Source organism: Melanotaenia boesemani, chromosome 17, assembly GCF_017639745.1.
Source record: "Melanotaenia boesemani isolate fMelBoe1 chromosome 17, fMelBoe1.pri, whole genome shotgun sequence".
NCBI classification, from domain to species: Eukaryota; Metazoa; Chordata; class Actinopteri; order Atheriniformes; family Melanotaeniidae; genus Melanotaenia; species Melanotaenia boesemani.
The window spans coordinates 22,748,466-22,767,082 of record NC_055698.1 but is presented as its reverse complement, the minus strand read 5'-3'; the positions used below and the strand labels follow the sequence as shown (position 1 = coordinate 22,767,082).

General features: G+C 39.4%; 1 protein-coding gene across 6 annotated transcripts in view; it reads left to right on the top strand.

Annotated features, from left to right (window-relative positions):
• Nucleotides 1-16,987, top strand: part of rims2b (regulating synaptic membrane exocytosis 2b) — a 37,110-nt gene extending 20,123 nt beyond the window's left edge. Inside the window, exons 18-33 of one of the 6 annotated variants that reach the window (XM_042012440.1) lie at nt 1,496-1,564; nt 4,174-4,309; nt 6,068-6,235; nt 7,266-7,375; nt 7,717-7,746; nt 8,482-9,222; nt 9,640-9,681; nt 11,482-11,504; nt 11,596-11,693; nt 12,123-12,269; nt 13,026-13,210; nt 13,673-13,808; nt 14,326-14,438; nt 14,586-14,687; nt 15,508-15,647; nt 16,348-16,987. In XM_042012440.1, the coding sequence (XP_041868374.1) occupies nt 1,496-1,564; nt 4,174-4,309; nt 6,068-6,235; nt 7,266-7,375; nt 7,717-7,746; nt 8,482-9,222; nt 9,640-9,681; nt 11,482-11,504; nt 11,596-11,693; nt 12,123-12,269; nt 13,026-13,210; nt 13,673-13,808; nt 14,326-14,438; nt 14,586-14,687; nt 15,508-15,647; nt 16,348-16,536 (2,429 nt within the window). In that variant the 3' untranslated portion in view covers nt 16,537-16,987. Of the gene's footprint in view, nt 1-1,495; nt 1,565-4,173; nt 4,310-6,067; nt 6,236-7,265; nt 7,376-7,716; nt 7,747-8,481; nt 9,223-9,639; nt 9,682-10,547; nt 10,581-10,758; nt 10,786-11,481; nt 11,505-11,595; nt 11,694-12,122; nt 12,270-13,025; nt 13,211-13,672; nt 13,809-14,325; nt 14,439-14,585; nt 14,688-15,507; nt 15,648-16,347 lie in introns of all 6 variants that reach the window. The other 5 variants (XM_042012442.1, XM_042012443.1, XM_042012446.1 and 2 more) reach the window with 5 other exon arrangements.
• The last annotated feature ends 1,630 nt before the right edge of the window (nt 16,988-18,617 follow it).

The following is an 18,617-nucleotide window of genomic DNA, read 5'->3' as shown; positions in this document are numbered from 1 at the left end:
TTTTTTGTACACCGATCATTCTAAATATCATTTGTAGGAGGGAATTTAGGACAGTTTCTATGAACAATTGATAAATGAGCGTCAGGAAGGCTCCTCTCAGGTGTGTTAAAAGATGTCCTGGAAATACAAAGGTGTCTAGTAATGCCTCAGCTGTGCAAGAAGAGAATCTGGACATCTTTGAAAGATTCTTGTGGGTCTTTGATCAAATGTAAAAAATTATTTGGGGTTCTTTGGGAAAAAAACAAACTTGTTCCGTGGGTTCTTGATAGAATAAAAGTGGTATTTAAGCTTAAAAAAGTCCACAAGAGCACATTGATTATTGTGGACCCTAAAAGGAGTTTGAGGAAATTAGATATAGGGGTGAAGTTCTTATACACACACATCATTTTTAAATATAATATATCATTTATTGAAATCTGATTAGAATTAAATTATCTTTTTTGGAAGTGATTCTGTTTTTTTTCCTTCTGTTTTTGTACACTTCTTACTATTTCTTGAAGAAATTAAATTATTTCAAATTTCACAGATGATTTACTGAGATCTTTGATGTTTGAATGGTTCTAAATTTCTTTAATTCACTTGCAGTTGTTTACACGATTAATTTATTTATTGCAAATGGCTTTTAATTAAGCAGTAGAAACCCAGGGAAGCATGTAATATGGGAAGGATAGGAAAGGTTCCAGTTTCCTTTTTTATGTCCTTGGTGACATCTCACATATACCTAGATGAGTCCTCTAGAAGACTGTTGAGTTCATTTACAGGAGTCTCTAGGTTAGTGAAAATGCCCCAATTGTATCCAGCGAGGATCAGAAAGTCCCAGTGAGATTCCTGTGAGTATGGTACAGTGCAGGGCTATTCAACTCCAGCCCTGAGGGCCACTCTCCTGCAAGCTTTAGATGCTTCCCTGCTCCAGAACACCTGATTCAAAGGATATTGATCCAATAGCTTGTTGTCAAGTTTTGCATAATGACCAGTTGATTTGAGTCAGGTGTGTGTAAGCACATAAACATCTAAAACCTGCAGGACAGTGGCTCTCAAGGGCTGGAGCTGAATAGCCACAGTATAGAGTTTCAATGTTTTAGTTATTCAACCTTTTGGGAGGTCTGGATATTTTTCATTATAAATTAGGTCTTTCACAGAATGATGCAGTTTCAAAGATTCTTCAGGTGGTTTAATTGTCTTGAAAGAGTTTCATGGAACATTGTGTGGGTTGTGAAATTGCTCTTTCCAGCACTTTTTAAATAAATTCCCTCAACGTTCTCAAGTTTCAGAAGATGACAGCGTGCCAGTTGTCCCTCATGTGGTTCAGGATCTCCAGGAATTTGTAGACCAAGATCTAAGGAATTTGTCCTGAGATGTTTGTGTGTAAACACGTTTCTCATCTTGCTGCCCAGTCTGACACGTTCAGATTTGTTGACCTTCTTGTGGGATTATAGACGAGCAGCTTACAAGCTTAACATCTTCCTTCTCTGTGTCTTCCTCTCTCTCTCTGTAGGGTCTCAGAGGATCAGTGACAGTGAATTTTCAGATTACGACTGTGAAGATGGCATCGGGGTGATATCAGGTAAATTATACCCCATCGTATATTGAATCATAAAGTCAGGCCAAAAAATGTTCAGGTGAAATACGATATAAACTATATAAAATTTACATTATGTGTACAATATAAATTTGAACATGGTGCAGTGTTTTGCAAGTCATTCATCTGTATTTTTTTTAGTATAGTACAAAGACAATATTAGATGCTATTGGATTATTGTTTTAATCTATTATTGATTGATTGATTATTGGTGCAACAAGAAGTGTTTTGATGTTGATGTTCTGTTATAATTTGATGTGGTGCATAGCCACGTATGAAATAAATAAATAAAATAAATTTAATCATACTGGCAAGCATGAACATGCATGGGAAATGTACACATTTGTCAAGGAATGATGCATACAGATTGTGGAGAAAATATATTTCCAGCCAGACGCCTTTGTGAGGAAAGGTCTTACTTATTTCAGCAAGACAATGCCAAACCACATGTTGCATGGTTTTAAAGTAAAAGTTAATGCTAAACTTGTCTGCCTACAGTTCAGACTTGTCACCCTCATTATGTAACAACAAATGCAAGAGGGGAGCAGCTGTGGAGCAGCAGCAGGAAGAATGGGAAATCTTTGACTGTTTTTCAGGTCCCAAACACTGGCTGCCTTTTCCAGGAGATAAAAGGTTCTCTCGGCCTCGAGTCTGCTGCATTTCCACAGGGTAGATTAGACAAATTAAGTCTGTTGACGAGTGTCGCTTCACCCTGTCTGCTCTCTGGAGTCTTGGCACTGCCACACTGAGCTGCTGTAAAACTAAGGAATCTGCTTTTAGCTGTAATAACAAGATCGGTCCATGTTATACATGGGGTTTTGGATGTTTTTATTTGAATCTTTAGAATATAAACCCTGTAAAACAAATCAGAGGAACATTCTGATTTCACTGTCTTGTCACATTCGGTGCAACCTCTTGTTCTAGAGTTCGTTCCAGCCCTGCAGCTCGGGCTGCACAGTGTCTCCTCATTTATTTCCCACTCTGCAGAAGAGTTTATTTAAAATGTTATACATTTCTACAAGGTTTTGGATCATTTTATTTAACTGTCAAACTCTGGTACTTGAGGGCGACTGTCCGGTAGGTTTTAGATGTTTCCTGCTTTATCACACCTGATATAAATTAATAGGTCATTAACAGGCTTGTGCAGAGCTTAACAATCTTCGAGGAAAGCCATTTAATGTAAGTTTGATAACAAAGGAAAATGTCTAAAACCTGCAAGACCGCAGCCCTCAAAAACCAGAGTTTGACATCCCTGCTTTAGAGCCTAGGTGCAGTGAACCAATCAGGAATGAGTGTTTTATTTACCTTCACCTCATTCACTGTAGAATGCCCAAAATAAATGTCTGCTTTTTTAGAGTCTAAACAACTCCTGTAGTTAAAGTGAACAGATTTAATGAACTATTGTGAATGTTAACTCTGACATGAGTGAGAAAGAAAGGTGGAAATAAAACTTCAGAAATACTGAGCCAATCAGACATATGGTTAGTGCTCATCCCACAGGGTAAGGGTAGCCTCAAAGATACTATCTTTTTTCAAGGGCACGTTTTTAGGGCTGCAAACTCTCCCTTCGAACACCTTTTTCCCTGGTGCCTTCATTAGGAATTAAGGGGGCTCATTCAAAGACTTGATGAAAAGCAGCAACAGTGTTGTTTAAAGAAGATGTGATGTATCACTGTGTTTAATGAAATAAATTAAAATTAAATTAGGGCATTTTACTATCATCAATCTTTTATTTTTTTTGCATTTAGAGCAGGTTTTCTTGTTTTAACATTCACATACTCTGCAGTGACTCAAATTTGTGTTCTACTCTGTGCTTTTGTTGCTTTTACAAATGCCCTCTACCTTGACTAATTTTCTTTGCACTCAAAATTATTCTATGGACTTGTGAGACTTCGGCTTTTATATTATCAGTTTTATCTCTTGGGTTTCCATGGAAATTCCAGAAAATATGGTGTCAGATTTTCTGGAACACCTCACTTCCTCAGTTGTGTGTTTGTTCACTTCACTGAGTCTCAAAGTGGGAAAAATTTGCTCCTGATGAAGAACAGTGAGATACCTTAGTATATTGGTGAAATGTGATGACAAACAGAAAATAAAGAATTTTGATGTGCAGCAGAGCAAATTTGGATGCAACTGGAAAATTATTGTGTTATCAGAGCTGTGAGGGAAAGCAGTACATTGATACAAAAATGCATTTAAAAAGAGTCGTGTTTTTATTACCTTTAGAGCTACAGTAGGCATTTATATCTACAGATATTGTTGGTCCTTCTTTTCTAGCATCTTACATTGCCATGATGATATAGAATACATTTGGGACAATCCAAATGCGGGCTCTTTAGTGGGCGCGGCACTGTTTTTCCTCTTCCAAGGGCAGTTGAGATGGGAGGATGCAACTTCATCATACACATTGGCCTTCGAAAGGTTCTCTCAGCGTTCTTCACAAATGCACTGTCCTGGAGTATGGAACTGGACACCAGTAAATCCACTGATGTTTACTGGTGTGATAAACAGTCTCATTATAGAAAATAATAGATAGAAATAAAAAAATCTCTAATGATTGACGATTCAGGTCAGTTTGGTTTCTCTGTGTGCAGATTACAGACAGAATGGGCGGGACTTCCACAGCTCCACCCTCTCGGTGCCAGAACAAGTGGTATCTTCCAATCACCTCTCCCGATCTGACATGGTCAGGATGAGGTCACGGTCGCCAAGTCAGCCACCTCCTCAAAGGTAAGCAGCAGTGGTTATTAATGAGATTTAGACCAGTTAGACTGAGATAAGTGGATATCAGAGAAGGTGAGATGATATGAACAGGTAGCTGCCCAGTGCAGACGAGATGACATTAGATAACAGTCTGAAAGAGTCAGCTGATTAAAGCTTTATACTTATTAACTTTTAAAGTCCCAGTTGCTAATTATCTTCTTAAATTACCCGTCCCCTATCTCTTCTTTTGCATCTAAATTCTTGTGACCTCCGACCTTTGGTTGCCAGCGGTAACCCTCCTTACCCATTGTACCGGGAGGATGCTGTGCGGTTGCTGCGAGGTTCAAAACTGAGTCGAGCGTTCTCTGACGCCAGTCAGTACAGCAGCCTCGATAGGTAACCATGGCAGCACATGGAAAAATACCTGACCTGGGTAACCCGGACAGCAGCCAGTCAGCATGCCGACTAGATCTTATTTGTGAAAATACATAAAATGGGAATATATAAATCAGTTGAGGTAATGGGTATACATCCTGATAGGAGGGAGCAGCTTATGAATCAGGGTCAGCGCATGGTAATAGCTGCATTAACTGGTCTGAACCAGGACTCAGGTCTGGACTTGATGTAGTAATATTTTGTAGATTCTATTTAGTAGTACTGTTAGTACCTCTGCGTTGCTACTTTTAGTTGTATCCAGTCAGAACTAGAAAATACTTGATGAGGAACTGGTTTTAGTCTTCGTTGGGTTCCTTGTTGTGCCTCAAGACATAAAGATTTTTTGTCCTTAGTACTTATTGTACTCCCACTTTTCCTTGGAGTTGTAGCACTGCTTTTATTTCATCTTGTAATAGTTCATTGACCTACTTTTTTAATATAATTGCAGCACAGTTTGTAGTGACATTAGCGTAGTCTGTAGTGCTGGCTATAGTAGAGCCGTTCTACTGAGCTGTTTCCCTCTTTCTATGTATTCAGGCGACCAATAAGGAGAATGTCTGTGGCCACCTCTCTTGATTCCTATGACAGGTATTGCTACTGTGGCAGTAAGAACAATGTCATTATTAGTAGCTGTAATAGTAGTAGTGATTGTATCTGCAAAGTTAGAGTAATTTCATCTAATGTGTTTTCCTGTGTGTAAGACATTTTAATGGTCCACAACACACCTGGACAAACCATATGATGAATGGGAACTGTGAGGACTACAGGTGAGCACTGAGAGTTATGGGTAATGTAGTAAGGCTCAGATTTGTCGTGTCTGGACTGGAGTTCTGACGTATTTCTTTTCTTTAGTCAGGACTTCATCCCTGACTTCCCCTATGAGCCTGATGCTTACGATGAGGAACTACTGAGGTAAACAGGCAGCAAGATAGACAGATAGTTTCAGACGTAAATAGGAGTTGTAGATAAAGAGGACAAAAGTAGAGTATACTGTTAGTTGGTTATTTCTGTGTCTTGTTTTAGCTCTCTGCTCCTATTTGAGGTCTCAGTACATTCTGTGCTATTTTAATCCATCTCTAGAGTCTAGTTGGTTTATGTTTTTTATTGAGAAAGATCCTAAAAATAACCTTCCTTTCCTTCCTCTCATCCATTCTCATAATAAGGTCTTCTTGCAAATGTAGAGCCAAATTCCAACAGGTTTCTTTGGTGCAGTGCCTTATACTTCTTATTTACAGACCTCCACAGGTGATGGCAGCCTGGTTGCCTGGATTATCCATCTAACTAACCAATCCCACAGGTGAAGTGGTTTTCAAGGTGAGAGTGGATGACAGTTGTTATGGTAACGTACAGGTACAGCCGTGGGATGGACCGGAGGGATTACTACAGTCGCTCTCGCTCGGCCGACCAGCGAGCGATGGCTGACCGACACATCTACACGCGCTCACACTCCACAGACCGAGCTGACTCTTTTCACCTGAGGTCTGGTCGTTCCGCCCCCCCCTCACCTGCCCTGATCAGGTGAACCTGCTGCCAACCGATCGAAAAGCTGCTCTGTCTCTGTGGTGTCTGCTGAGCATGGTTGTCGTTCCTCGAAGACAAGTGTGAATTTTGAGTCACCACTAACCATGCCCGATTTATCTTTACCCATCCTCTTTGTTCTCATTATAGTGATATCACACCACTAACTTTTTATTTTTTCTTTTCTTGCATGTGTTTCACATCTGATCATATTAATTTTGCAGCATGTTGGCCGTGGTGTTTGCTGGTTATGTTGCATGAACTTGTTAAAAGATTTTGTCTTCTTTCTGAAATATGACTATAAATCTGTATTACCACTGATTCTTTGCTCTCAAACTAAATTCTGGGCTTAGAAAGACTCCTTGAAGGCTTTAGAGATGCAATCTATAATACGTGAAGTAAGACAGTTAAATGTACAGTAGTTTGGAGATTTGATCCATTGAAGTTTTGTTGCTGACCTCCAGTGGTTCAGTTCTTACTTGGCTGCTATGATGCACAATTATACTGTGAAACCCAGTAGCAGAACAAATGTTTGTAGTTACAGGTCTAGTTTTTGGTCCAGGACTATAGAAAATGTGGCACCTCTTGTTGCTTCTCAGTGCCTGTGAGTGCAGCTTATTTGAAGCTCAATTTTCAGATTTAAGGTGTTTTAGTTTCCTACTACATCTTAAATCTGCAGTAAAATTAAGTTGGCATGTCAGCTAGAACCAAAGTACCTTGAGTGACAGCACATGCAGTAAGAGCTCACTAAAATATTCCCAAAGTAGATACTTGGTTAAGTCAGTCCCTGTAACAATATCCATGTCCAATGTATAAGAAGACAGCTTATTTAGGTTTCAATCAACTCTCTAGGTAATCACATGGTTTGAAAACTGGTTTGAAACTGAAATAAAAATCTGCAATGAAAACCTTAAACTTCCATTTGTAAGAACTTGGACCACTTTGACTCCTGATCAAAGGTTTAAGGTTTAAGGTTGGTAGTTTTTATTTATTTCTTTATTCATTCCTTATATTTTCTTCTCTCAAACAGGGCGAATGCCCGAGGGGGATCTGCCCTCACAAGTCCAACAGGAACGCCAATCTGCAGCCGCAGAGGACGGCAACTTCCCATTGTCCCGCCAAAAGGACCCCTTGACAGAAGTATGTATACTGGGGAAGTTGGATACCTCTCACATGAAGGTTTCAGCTAAACACTCAGCTGCTAGCAGGACCCACATACAACATGTATATTGCATCGGTTTTTCAAGTACCAAGTGATGCATTTCAAATGTTGATTTCCGTGTTCCCCAGAAGTGGGAATTAATATCTCCATTTTCATTTCATTTCATTTATTAACAGAATGAGATTTAGAATGCTGGTTAGTGTCTCAACAGGGGTCTATACTGTAGATGCCCTTCTAGAGTTTATTTGGCCCTGCCAAGTTGGAGTATGAGCATGACAGTAGGGGTCATGGCAGCCTAACACTGAGTTGTGTTTTTCAGATGGAGAACCTCCTGACTCTGTACAGACAGGTACTGACTTTATAAAATGAATGCTGTTTACTTGCTTGGAACTAGAGCAGTTCTACGTATTTTCTGTAATTTTGTAAAACTGTGTAGTTTAGTAGCAGCAGTCATGTACATATTCATTATAAACTGATGACTACAGGTAACAGATTGGGATCTGTATAATAAGGCACTTCTTCAATGACATTATAGATGATCTTCATACGTGTCCTGTGCTTCTCTTAGATATTGGCAACTTTAACATAATTAAAAGACTCCTTCATTTAGCTGAAATACTGTCATGGCAGAAAACACCAAAAGAAATTTCATCCTCTTTGAAAATCTGAAAATTTCAGTAATCAGCAACATTTGCTGCATCAGTCAACAAGCACTTGCCTTAAGGGCCAAGTGTGTCATGAGTTCATTTGGAAACAAACCTCTTTGCTACTAGCTGACCAATATTTTAAATTATAGTAATGACAAGTAGTCATTTTACTTGTTTAGCAACACCAACCTTTTTGTGCTGGGGATTCTCCAGCTTGTCTGAATTGTGGCGCCAAAAGGTTGAGTTTTAAGCCGACTTGAGGTTGAACCACCTATTAACCCGTTACTTCAGTTTAGTGTCCTGAATAAACTAGTAATGTGATTGGTCAGTCTCTGAAGCTGGTCATGTGGGCATTCATCTTCTCATTGTGTGTTTTAATCCATGTCCCTGATCATTTTTTGTTTCCATTTTCTCTAAAACATTCTGCTGTCCATCAGTTTTGGCCATGCAAACCACAGGAGCACCAGCAACAACTGCAATCCCTCCCACCCACCATCATCATCTCCCTACCCCTATCCAAAATCAGGCCCCTCCTACTGTAAATCATCAACCGCCTCCACCTCCAGTTATACGAATCCAGGGGCCACCGCTTCCTGCATGCAATCACCCACCTCCTGCACCTGCACCTGCACGTGGACCTGGACCCACACCTGCACGTGGACCCTCAGCTGCACCTGCACCTGCACCTGCACCTGCACCTGCACCTGCACCTGCACCTGCACCTGCTCCTGTTCCTGCACCCCCACCTGCACCTGCAGCCGTACAACCACCTGCACCCACATCTGCACCTGCACCTGCACGTGCTGCTGCACCTACACCTGCACCCGTCTCTGCACGTGCTCCTGCACCTGCCCCTACCCCTGCACCTGCACCTGCACCTGCACCCGCACGTGCTCCTGCACCCACACCTGCACCTGAATCCGCACCCGCACCCGCACCTGCATCTGCACCTGCACCCGCACCCGCACCCACACCCGCACCCGCACCTACACCAGCTCCTGCACCTGCACCCGCTCCTGTTGTAGTTCAGGACCCAGCTCCTGTTGTTCAGTCACAGCCACCTTCTGAACCCACCTTGCCCCCTGTACCTCCTCCAACACCTGTCCCAGCACCTACCCCTGCCCCTTCACAAGCCCCCTCACCAGCACCCTCACCAGCCCCACCCCCACAAACTCCAGGTGTGTACTTCTAAGCTGTGACATGTCTGTCCAGTTGGTGTAGACCAGGGTCTCATGAGGTTTTCGATGTTTCCTCCTCCAACACATCAGACTCTAAACAATGAGTCATTGTGCAGAACGTCATAGGCCACTGGATCCATTTAATTTGAGTCAGGTGTATTGGAGCAGAGAGACATTGAAAACCTGCTGGACTGCGACTCTTGTGGCACCGAATTGAGTAGCCCTGGTGTAGGCCATTAGAGCCAGTAGCTGGTTACAATTCAGTTAGGTACAGTATGTGTGTGTGTGTGTGTGTGTTTGCGTGTTTGTTTGTTTGTGGGTGTCAGACTTTTCTCACCATTAGTACAATTCATTCATTTATATGTTTGTGTTTGTTGCATCATCTTGACATCATCACATCACACCCACAATGATCAGATCCAGAGAGACGCTCAGCGACACCTGGAGGGACTAGAAAAGGCAAGTCCAATCTCAGGGTGATCTCACACTTTTGTTCAGGAGATGGCTTGTTGTGTTGGTGTGGTTTATGATTAACCCAAAGGTGTGTAACCTGCTTGTTTAACTGGTTTGATATTAGATAGATCAACTGAACAGTCAGGGTGTCACTGTAGTCTGACCAATCAATCATGTCTATCTGAATGGTGCAGAGGTCAAATGGGAGGACCAACAGAAGAAAACACCAAATGGTATGGTACCACCTGTTAGTGACCCCCAAATTCACACAGGTAGTTTCTAGACTTGTGACCTAAGCATGTGATATTAGTTCTTGAATCTGCAGTGAAATGATGGCAAGAGGTCTTGGATTTCATTTAGCTATCTTAAAATGTTAATAATCTCTCTATCCAGACATCCACCCATCTTTCAAACCATCATTCACTGAATGATTTTAAGACTGTCGCATAGTTATCAGTAGCTTATTTATTTTATTTTATTTATCAAACCTATGTTTAACCAGGAAATAAAATTCTTGAGATTTAAAAGAATTTTTCCAAGACTGTCATGGCCAGTGTGGGCTGTACCACAGATTAGCATTGATACACATTGCAATACAAGTCTTATATTTTTAAATAATATTAAATAATAAATACTGACTGTATTTGTTAGGACTTTTATTTGTTGTTTCTTCAGTTTTAGATTATTAAAGTAGGAAAAATTCAAGTTCATGGCGCATTTTTAAATAAAGCAACAAAACACAGAATTTAAAACTGAACAAAACCATGAGGGCATTTATGGTAACTACATAAATAAAACTGCTATACATTCAGAAATCTTTCAAAAGAAATGTGATCTTGTCTTGTTTGGCCTTTTTTTTTTTTATATACTAGAATGTGCGCTGTTGTGTTTGACTGCATTGCATAGTGAGTACAGTTTTTGTACATTTGTAGTCAAATGACTTAGTAGTACCTATACTGACTTTCCCCCTAATCGTCAGTGTATTCAGCTTTCTGTCCATCATTAATACATTGTGTGACTTAAAATCTGTAATTAATTTTTGTTGGGTTTTCTGTTGTTTTCATCCATCATAATCATTTGAAGGGGAGGTGTTATCAGCAAACAGAGAAGGTAGAGACTTGTTTTCTGCCTCATATTTTCTCTCTGAGCTGCTGTTTTGTGTTTTTCTAGTCATTTTTGCCTCTAAAGATTGTTTTTCTGCTGTCAGCAGATGTCACACGGACATTGGTCCAGAAAATTTGAAACAAGATGTGTAATTTCATATGGCTTTTTCACACATTACTTAGTTTTCTTCTCTGTTTAATAGTTTATTTATTTATTTATTATCACTGATGAATCTTAATGTTGGTATTATGATGTGCATCCTTCTGTCTGTGGCAGACACATAATGACATTGTGTGTCATGTCTCTTTAGTTTATAGCAAGAGTGAAACAGGAGAACACTACTGGGGATTTTGTCTAATTTTTTGAGGACACTACCCACGTGATTAACTGTGTTGATCATTCCCCTGATGCATGATTCTTACATGTTCAACCTAATGTAAAAGTGTCTAATCGGGCTTTCCAACCATGGTTAATACAACACCAACTGGTATTATGAAAGAGATAATGAAAGATATGATATGAAAGAAATAATCAGCCAAACCCAAATGTCCTTACTGTTTATGCTTAAGTGTAAATACATCACTGATGTGACAACAATATCCATAGCGCCAAACAACACACTCTGTCCAACCTCTGGCATTGCTTAATATTGTAACAACATAAACAAAACAAAAGACTAACCCTCGTCTTGTTTTTCCACAGGTGTGTTGAAGGATCCCACAAAGGTGAACACACACCACAGGATTACATTATTTAACATGAAGTACTTGATTTTACATGCACCTGCTCATGTGTTCTTCTATCCTCTGTCTCCAGATGAGGGACAGTCTGTCCTTTAAATCATCAGATAGTGATATCAGCGATGTTTCAGCCATGTCCAACGCCTCTGACAACCGAATTGTCCGTAAGATCAGGTGAGAAAAAGGAACCAATCACAGATGTTGGACCACAGACCAGGCTGATGTAGGAAATACAGTTGATACACCCCCAAAAAAAACACAATACACACACTGTCCCATCCTAGTTTAATTGAATCAATTTGTGTTGTTTTTGTGTAAGTAAACAGATAACTACCAGATAAGTAAATGCACATGAAGAGCTTTGTTGGGTCTGTACTTGTTAACGTCAGCAGCACACACACCTCGCTCAGTATGCACATTATTAACACTTTCCAGTCTCACTTCCATTAATCTATCAGTCATCCATTTTACAGTCTGATGTTGTTTTGCACACTTCATGTTTGTGTTAGCATGTTTTGCATGGTCATGTTCTGCTATATGTAATCTACATTCTGCATGTTCTGTGTGCATGCTGCTGTTCTCTCGTCTTATTGGCTGAAACAGTCCTATGGAATCTGTGGAGGGTCAGTCAGTGGAGGCAGGTTCAGTGGAAGCTCAGGAACAAGGGGGGGCAGCAGAGGGTGCAGCCACTTTGCAGAAGAGCGAATCAGTGGACGAGCAAGTGGAGGAGGAGGAACCTGAGCCGTCAAAGTAAGACTGACCAGTGAGGTGTAACTGGAACTAGATTAGTTATTCAAGCAGTTGCACTGAGTAATGCTGTGCCTTTCCTCTGTGTACTGTTGTGATTTGTTTATTCCTCTTCCATCATATCCTCTTACCTTCAAGTGTTTGTTCATCCCCTCCTACTGATGTGATTGTTTGTGCACCTCTGTGTCCAGTGTGTTTATACCACAAATCTTCAGGGTACTACAAAGTAATTAGTGGTTTAGCTGGGTAAATCTAAATTCAGCGCTTGGTTTTTAGTGTCACAAAGTAGTCAAATTCACCCTGAGGCATATCACTTGTGGAACTTATGTATTTGCATTCCTCTAAGGGCCAACCATCTTCATCATATTTCCTGCTCTCTGGCTTCACATATACTTTATAATACCACAGCCAAATTCCCTATATAATTTGCTTTTCTTTATATATGTCTCTTTTTCTTTGGTTAGTTGATAAAATAAATCTGAAATGGTCTTTGAAAAGTGACTATGTGTCAATCTGTGGTCGCTACCAAAGCATTACCAAACTGTTCTGCTATGACGAAAGTCAGTTCACAGTGTGCACATGTGCAAGTCGCTACATTGTCAAAAATCAGAAAGGTTCTGGTTTTAGCTCTGTCCATTTTACATAAATACACTCATATCCAGAGTAGGAGCCTTTACCCCCTCAGGGGATTGAAATGTGTATTTTTGCCCCTTTCTTGTGGGGTCTGACTGATGAAGTTGTACTTCTGTCTTCCTGAAGGGCAACACCAACCCCTGGAGCTCCTCTTACCAAGTCTTCTAGTGTCGGTGGGGAGATTTGCTCACTGGGGAGAAATGATGATGATGATGACGACAAGAAGAGACGCTCAAGCTTCGGAGCAAGGATGATGGGAATGGTCGGACTGGGAAAAAAGAGTCAGAGCGCCTCCCAGCTCAATCCAGAGGGTCAGTCCTTGTTTAACTCAGGTCTTGGTTGGTAGCAGTGTCTGACAAGCATGCATTTTAGGTCCTTCTGCTGTTTATTTTAATAAGTATTACATTGAAACATTTTACAGTTTCACTCAATAGAGCCAATGGCGGAAATTGAAAATATACAGTAATCAGCTGGTATTTACAAAAAGAGAACCTGATTGATTAGCTGTTGAATAAACATTTAATGAGCTTGTGTCTGAATCCTGCTGAGATGTTGTGGAGACTTCTGCCTGAATAGAAATAATCAGATTATGAATCCTATTCAACCAGAGGAGGCATCGGGTCTGACTGGCTGATGAACCGCTTTAATATTTTTTACTTACTTTAGATGAATGCTTTCTGTCATCCCCAGCAGGCATCGTGGAATTACTTTGGCCCATCAGCTGTACTTAATCACTTATTCTTCTCACTCTCGCTTTCCATTGGCACATGCAGAAGAGGAGAAGAAGAAGAAGGTGATAAGACTTCCTGTCCAGAGAAGTGTGGAGACAGGCTTGGCTGTTGAGTTTAAATCTAGATTCACTCGACAACCTAGTCGAGATCCAGATGCTGAGGACCCCAAACCTGGAGCGTAAGCATAGAGTTTCTTCCTGCTTACACTCTTTTGACTCTGCCGCTCCTGTTTCTTCTGTCACTTTCAGTCCTATTTATTTAGATTTTTGTATTTTTTTACCATTCATTTTAACCTTTCTATCCTTTAATCTTCTTCATATCTATCTCCAGCTCCATCCTTGAACTTAACTACAGTTTCAGTTTGTCTCAACTTCGCAATCGCCCCCTTATAATTTTTTTCCCATCAATGCCCCTTGATTCCTTTTTCTACTTTCACCCCCTTACTCTGGTCTCTCAATCTATAACTGCTCTTTTTACTATGTCACTCCCTCTTGGTCAAATTACTTTTCTCCTAACACTCTTAATTAGCATTTGTCCCTCTTTTAGTCCATTACTTTTTAAAGTTCTACTTGATGTGTTTGTTGTATTTTTTCCTTTTTTAAATAAATTTCTTATGATTTAATTTTAAAGCATGTTACGTTGAATATTTTCTATCTAACTATGCCTATTTTTTAACTTTTTCAACATACCACCAGTCTCATATTCCCAGGAGTGAAGTTGGCATCAGACAAACAGTTTACTGGCTTCTTAGAGGGATTAGGCCCCGCCCAGCTGGCTGGACGGCAGACTCTGGCTACGCCCCCCATGGGTAAGAATATACATTGGTATTTAATTTACGTTATCACTCATTATTTAAGGTCATATATTTATGGCCTTGGAAATTGACTGGAAACATGGTTAACAACAAAAGCTACTACAGCTTTTATGTGTTTAATCTTTTATCTTGTGTGATCAGGTGACATCCAGATTGGGATGGTCTACAGGAAGGAGCGTCTGGATGTGGAGGTGATTCGAGCCCGAGGTCTTGTGGGTAAACAAGGCAACAAGAACACTCCAGGTGAAAATACTTAAAAAACAAAGATATTAACTGCATTATACTATTAACACAAGAGGCTTTACTGCACCACACACCTTAAAACACCTTTTCCAACAACATTAGTATTGCATGTAAAATTAAATTATAAGCATAATTTTGAAGATGATATAAATCTTATATTTATTTGGGAAAATAATTGAGAAAGTAATAAAATATTGTTAATAAGAATTGTTATTTAACACTTGAATCTAGTCTTTCAAAATTATACACTGAATTACTGTATGACCATGTATATATATATATATATATCAGATATTAACAGTCACTGAAAAAAATTTAATTGCAGCAATCAAATCAGTGCTAACATTCATTAAACACAATTTATGGTGGTAGTAAGTGTTTTTATATTTACTTAAATAAATATATGTGGTATGAACTGTTGACATGAATATTGGTGCATTCAGGTAAAGGAGAGTTTACAGCACCACCTGATGGCCAAAACACCACCTTTTTGCTGTTCTAATGCAACTTGGAAAACAGAATCTATCAGCTTCACAGTATTTGTAGTACTCTGAAAGTACACTGTTGTATAACTGTTACGTTTCACAGAAAACCAAAATTTCACCTAAATGAAAAACGTCTAAAACTTGTTTTTGTTTATTTTCCTGTGGTTGTAAAATAAATCAATTCTACAGTAATACAACTACTTCATACCTACAACTGCTATATTTAAGTAAACCTAAGATAAATCCCACTACTCATTTTGTTATTTAGAAAAGCAAGCTAGAGAAATGCAGGTATTCTCTGTGTGTATTTTGCTAATACAGACTGTATTTTGCAGCTCCTTATGTTAAGGTGTATCTAATGGATAATGGGAAGTGTATATTGAAGAGGAGAACTCGCCTGGCAAGAAAAACTCTCGACCCTCTTTATCAGCAACAGCTGCAATTTGAAGAAAATCCTGAAGGAAAAGTGCTGCAGGTATATTACATACATTTACCTTTTTGACAAAAGTGGGGATCTGACAAACATACTCATACAGACGCAATCAGATCTGTCAGTCAAACAGACTGGAAATGCCCACTCACACAAAATCACATTAGAAAAAACTGAACAAAATCTCATATTTTTTTTACGTAAACATTATATTAGTCAGATTGCAGACTTTTAAAAGTGTATTATAATTATATTAAAGATATGCAATTATGCTTATTAGCTGAGCAGTGATGTTGATTAGCTGACACAGAGTCATAGCCAGAGTCTGCATGAATCAGTTTATCAGTAATTTATTTTACCTGTGGAGTCAATGTCAGTGAGAAATACTGGCAGCACCACCAGCTTTACTCTCCCTTCACATCTGCTATAATCAGTCTGCTCTTAAACTTGAAGTCATTTTGAACAATCAGTTTCACTCAGGTTTGCTTTGTTGCTGTGTTATTAACAACAAAAGCTTATCAATGATGTATGAAACACATATAACAAAAGACAGAGTTTACAGTTTGCTTACATTTTTGGGAATTATATATATTGATAAAGTGGGCGTTGAAAAAGCCTTATCCAATTTGATGATGAAATCGGATTTTTCCCTAGGTGGCAATTGTAAGCTCTAATTTCCCACTGGCCAACAAATTGACTCATTTGTGTTTGATGTCACTCAGGTCTAACCATTCTGTCTCTGCAGATCATTGTCTGGGGCGACTATGGGCGGATGGACCATAAATCCTTCATGGGTGCTGCTCAGATCCTATTGGATGATTTGGACCTGTCCAACATGGTGATTGGCTGGTTTAAGCTATTTCCTGCCACCTCATTGGTGGACCCTGCCTTGGCCCCACTGACAAATAAGGAAACAGAGGGTGGCAAGTCGTAGCATCAGGAGACGGGACTGACTGTATCGTATAAGTAACGGGCCAGGACCAAGCAGGAGGAGACACATTGTTGCTGGGTGGGGTTTAAAAAAAGTCCCGTGATCCTCCTGTGCTGCTGCATGCTGCATGATGATGTCACGTTGATGACGTAACAGTGCCATGATGATGTCATCGGGAGAAAGAAGGCTCCATACCTTGATCCAGAGAGGGACAGGGTGCAGCGACAGATGCGTTGAAAAGAAAGGATAGGCTAAATGACCTCAAGCTGCCAGCCAATCACAGCAGCTCCTCGGTAGTCATGTGACTAATAGAGGCACGTCCAGGACCAGAAGACTCAAATCTGTCACTTGATAGTTTCCACGGAGACGCAGGAACATGGAGGTCTGCTTCTTTATGTTTTTGCATGGAACGATGAAAAGATTAGAACATAAAAAAAAAAAACATCTGAAACATCAACTGAAAAAAGAACATGAGAATGTCGCCTGAAAAACAGAAAATAAAAAGATTCTCAAAAATTTCCTGTTGTTCTGTTTGGCCTCTTATCGTTTGTGAGTTATCACTGACAGAGGTTTGTTGCTGCCAGTATCACTGACATATCTATTTGCACATGGTTCTAGTGTTGTTACAGAGGCAGTGCTGAAATTCCTCTCATGTAGTGCTGGTCCAAAGGAATATGCCAAATTTTTTTTTGTTTTTGTTTTTCAAATGGATTTGTGTGATGTAATCATGAGTAGTCATGATTTTATTTGGAGTAAATGGTAATCAGATTTTGGGAGGAATTAACAGCTACTCAGGAGAAGCTGCCAAAAGAACAAAATTCTGCCATCTAAAAGAAGTCATACCTTAAACAGTCTCTTTCATTGTCATTGTTTTCCCAGCCAGGTAACATCCATGCTAGCTGCTCAGTGTATCCTGCCACTGTGACTCAAGTCTGTTTTATCAATCACAAAATAACAACAGAGAGACAATGAGACCAAATGAAAAATAAACACCATCTTTTAAATCTAATGCCCAGCTGGAAGCCATCCAACATGTCTGACACAACTCCTGATGGACTCACGGATCAGCGGCAAGATACTGTGAACAGCTAATGTGCAGTCTGGGAAGGTCAACAGCTGTGATGCAAAATTGTTATGGTTTAAAATTCTCTGTGTTTCGTGTTCGTTCAAACTGCTTTGAAATTTTAAAAAATACATTTCAAACAATGTATTCCCTTGAAAATGGCACATATCAGATTAATCGATTATTGATATTTAATTCTTACAAATATACTTGTAAAGGTGGGGCATATATATATATATATATATATATATATATATATATATATATATATATATATATATATATATATATATATATATATATATATATATACCACTTTCATCATCTTTCTTGTTGAATAATACTGTTAACATTTATAAAATAATACAGAATGGGGTTTGAGATTATCTTGCTGAACTAGGCCTTTGTTTAATGATGACGGTTCAGTGCTGATGCAGCTGCTGAAAAACTTGACCTTTCTGAAATGCTCTTAACTAGTCATGTTAGTTAATTATTTCTTATTTGTGGGATATTTCACACTGTGTGTGTCTTTATTTTCTGAACCAATACACAACTTTTCCAGTCTTCTTGACCCATCCCAATTTATTTAAAGCTTGTTTCTAGACTCAAAATTAAAATGCAGAACAGTTTTCTTTTATCCTGTTTCAATTGGCTTTAGAGTGGAAATAATTTGTAAATCATTACATATGTTCATTCACATTTTACACAGCATCCCAAATGAATTTGGAAACAGGACCATACTTCTTTTTTTAAAAGGCAGGAATCAAGGGTCTTTTAAAGGATTTTTAGGCTCTTTTGGCCTTTATTTAAAAATAGACTGGACAAGTATGGAGGCAGGGTGTTGATACTCAACAAAGGGCCCTAAGCAGGGACACAAACCTGAGCTGGTTGCATTGAGAAGCTTCACTTTTGGTACATAAAGCAACCACTCAACCAGTTCTGATTCTGATTAACTCAAACTGTAACTATGTTTTTGAAGTTTTTGGGTTAACATTGTGAAAATAGAAAAATGAGTTTAAGA